The sequence below is a fragment of the Pipistrellus hanaki genome (genome assembly GCF_964339955.1).
Source record: "Pipistrellus hanaki genome assembly, chromosome: 3".
NCBI classification, from domain to species: domain Eukaryota; kingdom Metazoa; phylum Chordata; class Mammalia; order Chiroptera; family Vespertilionidae; genus Pipistrellus; species Pipistrellus hanaki.
The window spans coordinates 178610965-178625194 of NC_140505.1; the positions used below are offsets into that span (position 1 = coordinate 178610965).

At 35.7% G+C, this 14230-nt stretch overlaps 1 protein-coding gene across 3 annotated transcripts in view; it reads left to right on the top strand.

Moving 5' to 3' along the window:
• Positions 1–14230, top strand: part of WASHC4 (WASH complex subunit 4) — a 51042-nt gene that overhangs the window by 5496 nt on the left and 31316 nt on the right. The window contains exons 6-14 of one of the 3 annotated variants that reach the window (XM_084880108.1): positions 508–575; positions 2711–2793; positions 5660–5702; positions 6159–6262; positions 7225–7345; positions 7952–8075; positions 8180–8307; positions 9188–9348; positions 11633–11759. In XM_084880108.1, coding sequence (XP_084736234.1) covers positions 508–575; positions 2711–2793; positions 5660–5702; positions 6159–6262; positions 7225–7345; positions 7952–8075; positions 8180–8307; positions 9188–9348; positions 11633–11759 — 959 coding nt within the window. Of the gene's footprint in view, positions 1–507; positions 576–2710; positions 2794–5659; positions 5703–6146; positions 6263–7224; positions 7346–7951; positions 8076–8179; positions 8308–9187; positions 9349–11632; positions 11760–14230 lie in introns of those variants that run through there. The other 2 variants (XM_084880109.1, XM_084880110.1) reach the window with 2 other exon arrangements.

The following is a 14230-nucleotide window of genomic DNA, read 5'->3' on the forward strand; positions in this document are numbered from 1 at the left end:
ATAAGATAACCTGAGTGATGAAGCAGCAGCAAGTTCTCTAAAGTCTATTTGTTATTTTTTAATAAGTTACTAGAGGCCCAGTGCATGAAATTCGTGTACTGGTAGAGGTCCCTAGCGGCTGCTGGCTGGGTACTCCCTTCCCCCAGCCGCCTGCTGCTGTCCCTGGCCGGGGTCTCCCTCCCTTCCCCTGGCGGGCCCACTCCCTGGTCGAACTCCCGGAAGAACTCTGGTAGAGAGGACGATTAGCATACTATGTTTTATTATATAGGATAAAGCACTGTAACTATATAAGAATTTTCCTTGAATTTATTAAATAGTGAAACAGATGGTTAGTTTCAATTGTGTAATTAATGATTTTCTAATTTTTCTCTTCAATGTAAAAATTCTGTTAATGCTATACAGATTAGAAAATGTACTAATGTATAAAAATCATAGTTTTAGTTCTGGGTGTTGATTGAGTTTATATATAAACAATTGAAATACAATTCTTCGTGTTGCCTTTTAAAGCCACAGATTCTAGTATGGTGGAAGGTGATTGCCAAATTCAAATGGGGAGATTTATTTCATTCTTACAGGTAATTGATTTTTTACTTTTTATTGAGGTTTTTCTTTGAAAAGTTTGAGTGAATTACACATAATTAAAAAATTTCTAAAACCTTCAAATGCTAAAAATTTGTACTGTGAGGGTAAGATACTTAGTTGGCATTGTATTGTAATTTAGGAGATTGTACCTTTTAAAATAATTTAAACTTTATACCAAGTAAGAAGATCATTTATGTCAGGAAAAGTTGTTCATGGAGATGATTAAGCTGTTACATGAGCAATGGTGAGGTGTTTAAAGCAACTGCACTTGATCTTCTAACCAGATGTTTCAATTTATATATTACTGCAAAGTTTTAGTTATTCTAGGTATTTTGGTTAAATTTTTTCAAAAGAATGAAATAACTTACATTTCTTCTCCATTAAAGAGAAATGCTTGTACAATCTGATAAAAGCAAAAATTGGAGCTGAGGTAAAAATACTCCAAATTCCACCTACGTTCTGATGGTTGGATACCAGATTTGATTATTTCATTGAATCAAAAATGCTAGTTTAATGTTTAGATCTTTTGTACCTTTACTATTTCCTTTGGTCTACTTGGCCTAATTTTGAGAGCATTTTGTTGAAATTATCCTGTATTACGGTATGGGTCAGTCAAGGTCCAGTCCAGAAAAGAGTTCACACAAGATACATCAAAAGAGGAGATTTAATGTCGACAATTGGTTATGTAAGAGTTGGAGGACTCAGTGATTGAACGTTAACCTATGAACCAAGAGGTTTGATTCCCGGTCATAGGTCAATGCTCAACTATTGAGCCACACCAGCGGGGCTAAATTGAATCTTTTAATCATCATATAATGACTTTCTTAGACTATGACGATAATTATTATGTATATAATATGTAATTATATAAGTAATATATATAGTAATTAGCTGAAATAATGCAAACAGTCTATTTTGTCTGATATTAATACCACTGCCCCAGCTGTATGAGTTAACATTTTCTTGATTTATCTTTCTTCATTCAATCTTTCAGTGTCATTATGTTTTAGGTGATTAAAAATTATTTATTGATTTTAGAGAGAGAGGAAGGCAGAGATAAAGAGAAACATTGATTTGTTCCACTTATCTATACATAACATTCATTGATTGATTCTTGTTTGTGCCCTGACTGGGATTGAACCCACAGTCTTGGTGTATTGGGAAGATGCTCTAACCAGCTGAACTCCCTGGCCAGGGCTAGTTGTGTTTCTTTAAACCTGCTTGTATCTGTCTGGATTTTTGTTTTTTTAATCCAATTTGAAAATCTTTGTCTTTTAATTGGCGAATTTATTCTATTTCTATCTTATATAGTCTGTTATATATCTGGACTTGTTTTTGCCTTCTTATTTTATGCTCCTTGTCTTACATTTTCTATTCTTTCCTCTGCTTTTATTAAATGTTTAGAAATTTATTAAGAAATGTAAAGTTAGACTGTTTAAGTAAAATTGAAATGCGTTATTTTCATTTTAAAAAATGTTACTGTTTTTAGATCTTAATGGCATAAAATTCCGTTTTTAAACATTCAACAAATGTTTTATGAGTGTAGCATATATTACAAACTATTCTTGGTGCTGGGATACAGCAGTGCACAAAACCAACAGAAATTCCTGCCCTCATGGAGCATAACATTTAGAACAGTAAAGGTTTAATCAGATTTTAAGTATGTTATTTGAAGTTATGTCAGGGTGATTTCTGGAGACTCCTTTCCCTCATTTTCATACTTTCTAAAACTGGCAGCTTTTGTGCTTTTTCATTCATTCAGATGTTCATTCATTTCTTCATTTGATAGGACAGATATAAAGAAGCAGGTGAGGGTTAGCCACTGTGCTAGGCAGTGGATATTCAAAGAAGGAATGAGACTGTCTCTGTTATTTAGGAATTACATGAGTAAAACATAAGACTTAAAATAGAATTATGAATGAAATGGGTCAGATAGGTAGAAATGACCTTGGGATGTAAGAGATGAGTTAAAAATTGATTGCTTGATGGATACTTAAAGTTGGCTGCAGGTTAACTAGAGTTGTTATTTGAAAACTATTTTGTTTTTAACATTGTTAGCCTAAAATTCAGTCAGAAATGGTGACTTTAAAAAACAACTTTGTAACATATACCCAACTTGTCATTTCAGGAACTGTCTTGTTTTGTTACGAGGTGCTATGAAGTGGTGATGAATGTAGTCCATCAGTTGGCTGTCCTCTATATCAATAACAAGTAATGGATTTTAGAAATATTTTTTGCACTTATAATAGAGATATAGGAAATGTTTTTCTAAAAGTAGCTAATTACCTGAATTAGTGTTTTGTTCACTCATTCATTCCTTCATTCACTTACTTAGCATTCTTTGAACACTCTTTAAATACTACTTGATGTGTTTAATAGAAAAATGTTATGTTAATGAGACAGTTCCTATCATTGTGAATGAACCCATTATCTGTCTGAATGAGAATGTGGACAGAATAATCATAAAGAAATTTGATTATATTGAAAAATGCAACATACCACCTTTTCTCTTCTTACTCCTTTTCTCCCTCCTTTACATTAAAGGTTCCCTAACTCATTACAGAATCTTTGGGAGTGGGAATCCATATGAAAAAATTAGTAATTCTAATGATCTTCCAAGTTTAGGGACTACTGCCCTAAATAAAGAAAAATGATTAAATTTTCATAGTCCTCACCGTTGTTATTATCATAAAATAGTTATTTTGCATGATTAATAATTTATACTTAAAATTTTCCACACTTACTGTAGTTATTTGCTGCATAATGACATTTGGTTACCAATGGACTGCATATATGATGATGCGTCCCATAAACTTATAAGGGAACTGAAAATTCCTATCACCTAGTGACGTAGCTGTAGTAATGATATAGCATAATGCATTACACAAGTATTTACCATTGTGTTATAGTTGTGTATAGTATTCAGTACATAACATCCTAGGTTTGTAGAAGAATGATTTGTCACCCTAAATCAGTGGTTCCCATCCTTTTTTTGGCCATGCCCTGCCTAAGCATCTCTAAAATCCTGATGTCTTCCTTGGATATAATTCTTATTATTAAAAAAATGAACTCCTAGTCACTTGGAGGAAGCCTAAAAGGCCTTTAGCTTGGTCTAAACAAGCTTCCAAAGAACATGGCATCCTTGCAAGAAAAAAATAAAAGAACGAAAGGACAGTTGAAATACTGAGGAAGAAATTGTAAAAAAAAAAAAATGTGAAGTGATATGAAAAAATAGCAAATAAAGTTTCAAAACATGTAATAAAGAACTGAAATGTATAAATATGTCTCAATATATACTTATATTCTGTATATGAGGCCCCTAGAACCATAAGAAATGCAAAGGATTCACTGTTAATAACTTATTCTTGAATTGCCCCCCCCTTAAAAATAAAATTACCCCCTTGTGGGGCATGTGCCCCACATTGGGAACCACTGCCCTGAAGTATGTCTGTTTGACATAAGGATTATTTTAGGCTCATTATTTTTTAAAAAACAACAGACCTGGGAGAAGCTCTGAAAACCAAGAAAAAGTTACTTTTTGTAAAAGGCAAATATAAATTCCTTTATATTTGTAAGGGAATCTCCATTTGTAAGTGTCTTGCTCCCTGTACTAAAATAAAACCTGTTTTGTTTTGTTTTGTTTGTTTGTTTTTTAATTGTAGGGATGTTTCATCCAAGAACCCAGAGATAGAGGGAAAATTATTTTTTCTCCTCTACAGAGAAGTAGGCAATACCATATAGTCTAAGTGTACAGTAGGTTATATTAATACCATCTCTTAGGTTTGTGTAAGTGCAATCTGTGATGTTTGCACAATGACGAAGTTGCCTAACGATGCCTTTCCCACACTGTATCTCTGTGCTTAAGCACATGACTACTTAATTAAACCTTACAATAAACTTCGTTTAGGTATGTGACTAGGGATTCTCAGTTGTGAGAAGAGATAACTGAGGCCTAGAGGAATTACTTGCCAAGGTTCCATCACTATTTAGGTACCATTCTTTTGTCCCCTAATCCATTCATTGTTCTTACATACCGTGCTACATCCTAGCTCTTGTATAAACTGGAAGACAGTGTTGGCTGTTTTTCATTCTCATGTTTCCCCTCAGCCAGGTATTTCTGTTCTGTCCTTTCATTGACGCTCATCATGGCACAGGGGAATGAGAGCGTGGACTCCCCAGTCCTGCAGTGCCTGCTGTGTACTCAGGACCTGGTTTGTCAGGCCCCACCACAGCCCTGCTCAAGAAAGATGAAATTTGATTGTTTAATCTTAAGATAGTATGTCTTGTGGAATATATGTGCTTTGATATACAAGCATTATTTTAAAAACATATTTTTAATTGACTTATAGAGAGAGAGAGGAAGGGAGAAAGAAATATCCGTGTGAGAGCAAGACATCAACTGGGTGCCTCCTGCCTGCCCCCTGCTGGGGATAGAGCCCACAACCCAGGCATGTGCTCTGACCAAGAATCTAACTGGCAACTTTTTGATGCATGGGATGATATCCTATCAACTGAGCTATACCAATCAGGGCTATAAGTACTGCTTTAAATTATTTATTGTTGAGTAAATTGTAGGAAGTAAAATTGAATTATTCTGGGACTTCTGATTTTGATATAATCCTTGTATGCATTGTTTTTCAGTAGGGATAACAACTCAGAAATAAATCTGTCTGAAGAGAAGACTAGTTCCTCAGTGCCAGTTTGGTAGGATAACAAGTTGGGCATTGGGGAATTCTAATAGTTTAGAAAGAAATGAATATCAGTTTTGTTATTTCTCTCTCTCCCTCTTAGGCTTGGTTTAAATGACTAAGATTATACATGGACCACATATTGTCATATCCCTACCCACTGAGATGGGTATAGCCCAGACTCTTTATGTATAAGTTAGTTCCTTCTTGGGAAAGTAGAAAAGGTAGTAATTTCTTGGATCTCTTAAATTTTATGGACTAAAGTCTAAATAAAGATAAGTTTATATTAAAATCCAAAGAGCTTTTGCTGCTGTATGTTTTCCTTAAAATAAAAATGAACCATGACAAAAAAGGATATATTTTTTTAACTTCAGTGTATTTTATTATAGGGTTGCACCCAAAATTATAGAGACAACTGGAGTTCATTTTCAGGTAAAAGTAATTAACTTGATCTGTAAAACTAGTTTTTACTGTATTTTACTTTGGAGTTTGTATGATCGGAGAGTACAAGTATAGCAAGACTCTTAAAGGATTATTTCTTGAATTTGTTCTCTTTCATTTGTGAAGCTGATGAGGCATCACTGACCCACTATTAGTGTAACTCCTGTTTTTTCCCAGGAGTAGCCCAGTGTAAGTTCTTCAAATTGAGTGGAGTTTGAAACAAATCTATGATACCACAATTAAGGATGAGATATTGGGCAAAATGTTTATATATTTAAAGCTAATTATTCCATCTGAGGATCTGTAGTTTCATCTGTAGCTTAGTAAAACTGGTTTACCCACTGCTTTAACTAATAAGTAGCTAAAATGTGTTGAACTTTAAAAATCCACATGAACCTTAACTTCTAACTAGTGATTAAATGGTAATTATTAAAGGTCTTTTGACAGACTATGTATGAGCACTTGGGAGAACTGTTAACAGTTTTGCTTACCCTGGATGAAATTATTGATAATCATATCACATTAAAAGACCACTGGACTATGTACAAAAGGTGAGCCAATTAAAATATTCTCTTTGTGACTGAACATAAACTGTGCACCTATGGATAAGGATAATAGGGGGTGGGGAAAGGGCAGAGGGTGGGGTAGGAACCTGGTGGAGGGGAGCAATGGGGGGGGGGGAATGAGGAACATTTGTAATAATATGAACAATAAAGATTTATTTAAAAAAATAAAATATTCTCTTTGTATTAGTAAACAAATATAAATAGTATAGATCCTTTAAAAGACCTGAAGGTATATATTTAGAAGGATCTCAGGTCAGATGTTTTTTATGAAGATAGTAACCATTCTTTAAATTCAGATGGATTTTTTATGAAGATAGTAACCATTCTTTAATTTCAGATGGAAAGTATGATACACTTGTATAACGTATTCTAAGTCTTTTTTTAACAAATATATTTTATTGATTTTAGAGAGAGAGGAAGGGGAGAGGAGAGAGAAATATCAATTGGTTGCCTCTGGCATGTGCCCTGACATAGATGGAACCTGAAACCCAGGCATGTGCCCTGATGGGAAATTGAACTGGCGACCTTTCGGTGCATGCTCAACCAATTGAGCCACATCAGCCAGGCAGGCATCCTAAGTCTTGACTACCTTAGGACTCATATTATTTTTCCCTTGGGTTCTATGTAAGTGACAGTTGTTTATCCTGAGTTTGGTTTTATTTCATTGTATACTTCCAAGATTTTTTTTTAAGTCAAGACATTTTATTTTATTCCATCTATTAGTATTACTAAATGTCTGGTATCTAGAGAACACCAGATGTCTTAATTTAAGATAATATAAAAAAGCATGATTAAAAAATTGAATGTATTGGGATTTTTTTTGGTTCAGATTTTCAAATGTATACAACCAAAAGAGAAATAAAATATAAAATTTTGATTTCTGGAAAAAATTTTAATTTAAAGATTTATTAGGCAAACTTATGGTCTTTCTTCTGACTTTCCACAAGGTTACTGAAATCTGTCCATCACAATCCTTCAAAATTTGGAATTCAGGAAGAAAAACTAAAGCCATTTGAAAAGTTCTTGCTGAAGCTAGAAGGGCAGTTACTTGATGGAATGATATTTCAGGTATGTGAGCTGAATTAGAGTAGAATAAATGGGCTTATATTAGTTGACGTAGTTCAGAATTATAATAGGACTAGAGGCCCAGTGCACAGATTTGTGCATCAGTGAGGTCCCTCGGCCTGGCCTGTAGGGATCGGGCCGAAACCTGCCCTCCAACATTCCCCGAGGGGTCCCGGATTGCTAGAGAGTGCAGGCCAGGCCGAGGGACCCCACCAATGCATGATTGTGGCCTGGAAGGGACCAAGGGAGGGCTCCAGGGCCTGTTTGACTCATCTTGCCCAGGCGCAATTGGGCCAATTGGGGCTGTCTCATCCAATCCCGATCGGGGCTGGCCGGCTGGGAGGAACTGGGGTAGGGCTTTGTCTCACCCAGTCCCAGTCGGGGTGATTGGGGCTGAGGAGGGACCGAGGGAGGGCTCCAGGGTGTGTGAGATTGTACAGGTGAATTTTGCATTCAAAAGGATTTAGATAGTAGATTAAAGTAAAAACCTGAACTTCAGTGTTTGTAAAATTAAAATGATTAATATAGATGTTTATTGCACACAGGGTATTTAATCTGTTTAATAACTTATTATTAAGAGTAAACTTTTCTTTAATGCTTCTTCTCTAGGCCTGTATAGAGCAGCAGTTTGATTCTCTCAATGGAGGAGTATCTGTGTCAAAAAATAGCACTTTTGCAGAAGAATTTGCACATAGTATTCGCTCAATTTTTGCAAATGTTGAAGCCAGACTTGGTAAAGTGCATTTTTTGTTTTTTTGTTTATAAAGTTTGCACTTTCTTGAAAGTAGATTTTAAATATAGTTTTTCTGTTTTTCTCTCATGTTATCATTTTATAAGGAGAGCCTTCTGAAATTGACCAGAGAGACAAGTATATTGGAATTTGTGGACTGTTTGTACTACATTTTCAAATTTTTCGAACTATTGATAAAAAGTTTTATAAGTCATTATTGGACATCTGTAAGAAGGTAAGAACTTGGAACTTTTATTTTTTTCAATTTGAGTAGATTAAAAAGATTTTGGATAAGAGTGGATATTTTAAAATGTATTCTATTTCTGTTTACATATTCATTTAAAATCTCCAAGCATTCCAGAAATAAGTAACATAGTAAATGAAAATAACTTATAATTCCACTTAATATAAATATATATTAGTGGTTTTATTCCACATTTTCTTCTACACATTAACTTACTGTTACTACTATTTTCTCTCTTTTACATTTGCTCTTTGTTTTATTTTTAAATTTTATTTTTATTGATGAAAGTATTACAGATGTCCCACTCCTCCCTTCCTCCCCCCAAATTGGGCCCTTCTACCCTCTTTCTCTTCCTCTTATTGCCACTCATTTTCATTATTGAATCAAAAATAAATTTTTTTTTTCTGTATCTTTGTTATTTCCATGATGTGGCACCTGACTTAAAATCTGACAATTTAGTTTATGTGAAGAATCAAGTAATATGTGACCATGAGAGCCCAACCATCTTGCCTATTTGTTTTATATTTTTCTAATATAGAGTGAAAGTGAAGATCATGAAGATTTCTATTTTTTTTTTTTTTTGCATATATTCATCTTAAAATCAAAGAGAATGTGTGTATGTGTGTATATATGTGTGTTGTTTAATATTTAGGCAGGATAAAATTCTTGTCATGCTCTGTACCAGATATAGGAATGTCTTAACTTTTGTACCATAGTAAGATAAGTTGTTTCATAATATATTAATGAGTATTTTTCATGGTTACTTTTCCTTAAAATAAATAATTATCTTTCATTGTGTATTGTAGAACTATTAAATAACTTGTTTAGCCTGCATTTAATGATTTGTTTTCCCTTATACTTACTATTTCAGGTACCAGCCATCACTTTAACTGCTAATATTATTTGGTTTCCTGATAATTTTTTGATCCAGAAAATACCAGCAGCTGCCAAACTTCTAGATAGAAAAAGTCTTCAAGCCATTAAAATACACAGAGATACTTTCCTACAGCAGAAAGCTCAATCACTTACCAAGTAGGTGTAATAAGTACCCATAATGGAAATATTTTAAAATCTTATATGATTCCAAATATATCTAAAGCATTTCAATTATAAAATCAAACATATTTAATCATTACCAGAGAAAAGGTTGGGCAGTTTATAGGAGGTTTTTTTGTTTGTTTGTTTAGTTTGGTTTTAGGCTTAAAGTCAGTTTAAGATTTAGGCAAATTATGCTTTTTGGAGTTATAAGTGTTTGTATAAATGTATATATACACATGTATATACATGTGTACATATATATGTACACATACTTTTTATCAGATCATTAAATAGTTTTTGTTTAAAGTGCAATCTAGAGTATATGTCATTTGATGACATTAAAATATTCTATGTCCATGATTCAATGATGATTTTTGGAGGCATTGACTTTGATACACTCCTTTTCCTTATTAAAGTAATGTCTGTACATATTTAAAAAGTTTAAAACTAAAGGTTTAAGGGGAAAAACAATTAGCCCCTGTATCTTAGTCTTCCCTAAAAGAATGCTTTAAACTTTTAGTTCCTTGTGTATTTACCTCTTATTTTTAATTTTATAAATTTTCAATATACACAAAATAGAATATTATAAAGCACTCCGGTGTTCTCATCATCTAGCATCAACAATTAAATTTACTGCACATTCTTGCTTGAGCACAAGTGCTAAAATCCCATGCTGACCTGGGCAGAGATTTTAAGTGAAGTGACATAGAACTCTGCCACCGGCCCATGTGTTAGACACAGCTTCTTTGTGTGACATGTTTATAAGATAATAGGGATACTTACGCACTTTTTGTTGATCTTGAATTTCTGATGAGCTTGACTTTTGAGGAAAAATTGGGCCAGTGCTATACAATGGGGAAAGGAGGAGTATATCAAATTTAGGAGATCACCTAAAGCATCTCTTAGTACTCCCATAATCTGATTAAGGCAGTGGAAAATGATAGCAACTCAATTCAGACAGGACTACTAATGGCAGAGTCTTCAGAGTTCTAATACATTGTGAAACAGTTGAGAAGGGAAAAAGACCTAATTTGGAATTTAGATTAAAGAGATGAATTCAATAAGATGGGGAGACAGGGATCAACTTTAGTAGCAGTTATTTAAAAAAATGTGAATGTTTTAGTTATCAGAGGCTTAATATTCTTTAACAGTTTGATTCAGTTGCTAAAAATGCCAATACATACTTAGAATACATTAGTAACTATACTCAGGTTATGGTAAGTAGTAGTTATAATATCTGGACCACAGGAATTAGTAGTTCCATCGAAATTCTTAATTGATCAGATCATAGTTGGAGTTTGGTGGTGCCACATTTTAAGAGGGTCACATACTGCAGCATTCTTGGATGAAGCTGAACAGGAAGTCAGAAGATCTGAGAGCCATGCTCTCTGAAGACTCACTGAAGAGGCTCTATATGCATTTTACCCTTTTATTAGTATAGATTCTGACCATTTCCACTCCCATTCTGATTCAAGCTGCCATCCCCTTCTGCATTATCACAGTAGCATCCTAAGTGGTTTTCCTGCTTTTGTCACCATTCCCTTTATAGTTTTCTTTTAACAAATCAGCCAATGTGTATTGATTCTCTTCAAAGTTAAGTCACTCTGCTCAGATCCTTTGGTGAGTTTCCACTGAAGTCCTCCCTCTTTACAAGGCCTGCCCCACTCTCCACTTTTCCTGCTCCCCCAAGCCCCACCCTGTACCTCTCTGATCTCCTTTTCTTTTCATTCAGGCTCTCTGTGCTCCACTGACTTCTTTGGCATTATTTGAACATGCCAGACACACTTCCTGTTTTAACATGTTTTGCATTGGTTACTTCACTAGAATTTTCTTTTATATATTTGCATGGATTACCCATTCATCTTTAAATCTTCCTTAAAATCACCTTTTCAATGGACCCTCTTTGATCACTGTATTTAAAATTGTACCCACTATCCCAGTCCCTATCTTGTTTCACAGTTGTATATTTTCTATAGCACATCTCATTTGACATTTTAGAGAGTTTAATTATTGATTTCTTTATTATACAGTGCACCTTTTTAGAATGTAAGCCTCATGAGGGTAGGGATTTTTGCCTATTTTCTTTATTGCTGATTTTTGTTCTTAGGATAGGCTTGTATAGGCATTCAATAAACATTTGTTGAATGAATGAATTAATCTGTATTTTGAAAACCAGAAAGATGAAATGGCTGCTGTAAGGAAATATTACAACCAATATGAAGAAATGGAAGTAAATTTTATTTTCTATGCTGATAACCCCAATATTTTCCTTTGTTAGAGATGTACAGTCTTACTACGTCTTTGTGAGCTCATGGATGATGAAAATGGAATCTATTTTATCTAAAGAGCAGAGAATGGATAAATTTGCTGAAGACCTCACCAGTAGATGTAATGTATTTATACAGGTAGCTGCATCCTTTTACTTGGAGTATTTTGGGTCTCATTTATTTGTTAATGTAATGCACAGAAGTTACACTTCAAAAAAATTGGAAAGAATAGGATATGTTTCCGTGTGTGTTTTTTAAAATTGAAATAGATTAGGTTACATTTGATCTGTTTAATTTATTTTTTGTAATTTATTAATCTAGATTTTCTAATATATGCATTTCAATCTTTACATTTTCTTTAAAGTGTGACTTTTTTGCTGTATATATGTTTCAGTGTATGTGTTTACATTATCCTTTAGTTCACAATATTTCAACTTTTTTATTGTGATTTGTTGTTGTCAATACTCACCTGGAGATATTTTTCCATTGATTTTTAGAGACAGTGGAAGGGAGGGGAGAGACAGAAAGAGGGACACATCAATTGGTTGCTTCCCACATGAGCCCCAGCCAGGGCTGGGGGTCAAGCCTGCCACCTTAGGTACAGGCCCTTGTCTGGAATTGAACCCGGGGCCCTTCAGTCTGCGGGCCAGTGCTCTGTCTACTGAGCCAGACCGGCTAGAGCTGTGATCTCCTTTTTGATCGGTGGCTTATTCGGAAAGAGATTTGTTAATTTCTAAATATATGAGCGTTTCCTATTTATCTTTTTATTGATTTTAGCAGTACTAAAATAATTTCCGTATTTTATCTCACTTTATTCTCCCAGATTTTGGTCTTATATTTCCTTATTTTCTTGATAGCTTTAATGCCTTCCAAGAAGTTTTAAAAAAATGTTTTTCCTGGATTTTTACAGAAACCAGACCCAAGACATCTCCCTCCCCATTTAGACTTTTAAAATACTATACATCCTTTATATACACACACACACACACACACACACAAAAAAAAAAAAACAAAAAAAAACACATATACATACTAGAAGCCAGTTTCATGAATTCGTGTGGGGTCTGGCTGGCCCACCCTCATGGGGGCCCATCAGGCCAGGCCAGTAAGGGGATGGAGGGGCTCAGCAGTTAGCTGGCCAACCCCGCCCCCATTTGGGGTGTTGGGGCCCTATCAGGGCCTGGATCAGGCTGGTTAGCTGCTACAGTGCACATCATAGCCACTGGTCGTTCTGGTCATTCTGCTGTTCTGGTTGCTGGGTGTGTGTGTGTGTGTGTGTGTGTGTGTGTGTGTGTGTATAGAATAGATCCTTCACAAATTATTAACCATCTATCTGGGAGTGGTGTGATATCAGCTCATGAGAATTCTGTATTCTGTTTACCCCCAAAAAGATAGCCCCTCCTTTTTCTCTGTGCCTTAGAATTATGCTTTTGCTGTTTCTTGTTTCTGCCTTTTAACATTTTCCACTATTGCTCTAGGGCAGAGTTTGGTGTTATAGTCTTATAGCTGACAAGGAAAGGTTATGGCTCTTTCCTGAATGAATCCCTAAGCTTTGGTCTTATTGCCAACTTTCTTAGGATGTTACCCTCTCATTTCTTAACTAGAAATGGGGGGGGGGGGCCCTCAGCCCAGCCTGCACCCTCTCTAATCTGGGACCCACCAGGAAATGTTCCACTGTCAATTTAGGCCCTCTTCCTGGGGATCAGGCTAAAATCGGCAGTTGGACATCCCTCTCACAATCTTGTACTGCTGGCTTCTAATTGCTCACCTGACTGCCTGCTGATCACCCCTCACATCTTCCTCCTCCCACTGGCCTGGTCACCCCTTACTGGCCCCCCCGCCAGCCTGGTTGCCCCCAACTGCCCCCTGCTGGCCTGGTCACTTCCAACTGCACCCCTCAGCCAGCCTGGTTGTCCCATGCAGCCTGCTGTTCAGTCGTTTGGTCGTTCCTCACTAACCCCCCCTGCCGGCCTGGTAGCCATCTTGTGAGGGTGTAAGGGTTAATTTGCATATTCTTTATTATATGGGGTTCTCTTAATTTAGCACATCCTTTTACCACAAAGCTATTTATTGATTCAGTGAAGCCCCCACCCCACATTGAGAGTCTCTCCTTCAGTGAGCCACTGTTACTGATGGGAGAGTACTTGATCTCTCACATATGGTAGGGCAGGAGACAGAGGTTCAGAATCACTGGCATGCAGCTCCAGCCAAGCTTCTTGGACATGTCCTAGTTTAGGTTCATCTCTGACCTGTAAGTGTATCTTTTTTGGTCCTTTATGTCAAAGAGTCTCCATCATTATTTCTTTGTCCTTTTTGGGTCTAAATGTAAATGATATTTGTCCCATTTTCTTATGCCCTACTGTTTCCCTGGATTTATAAGCACTTTTTTCCCCCCCCTAAGCCTCAAAAGACCCATGTGCTTCCTTCATGAATAGAAGGGTAGGCAAGAGTTTGTTCTTACTGGGCTGGGAGGAGAGAAAGTCCTGATTAGCACCAGCGTAGGCAGGGAACATGGTGGCAGGTGGATTGTGGGTATTGGCCCAGGTGAAAAGGAAAGGGCAGTGATTTAAAACTGGGAAATACATTTGTATTTCTTTATTGGCCAGAGA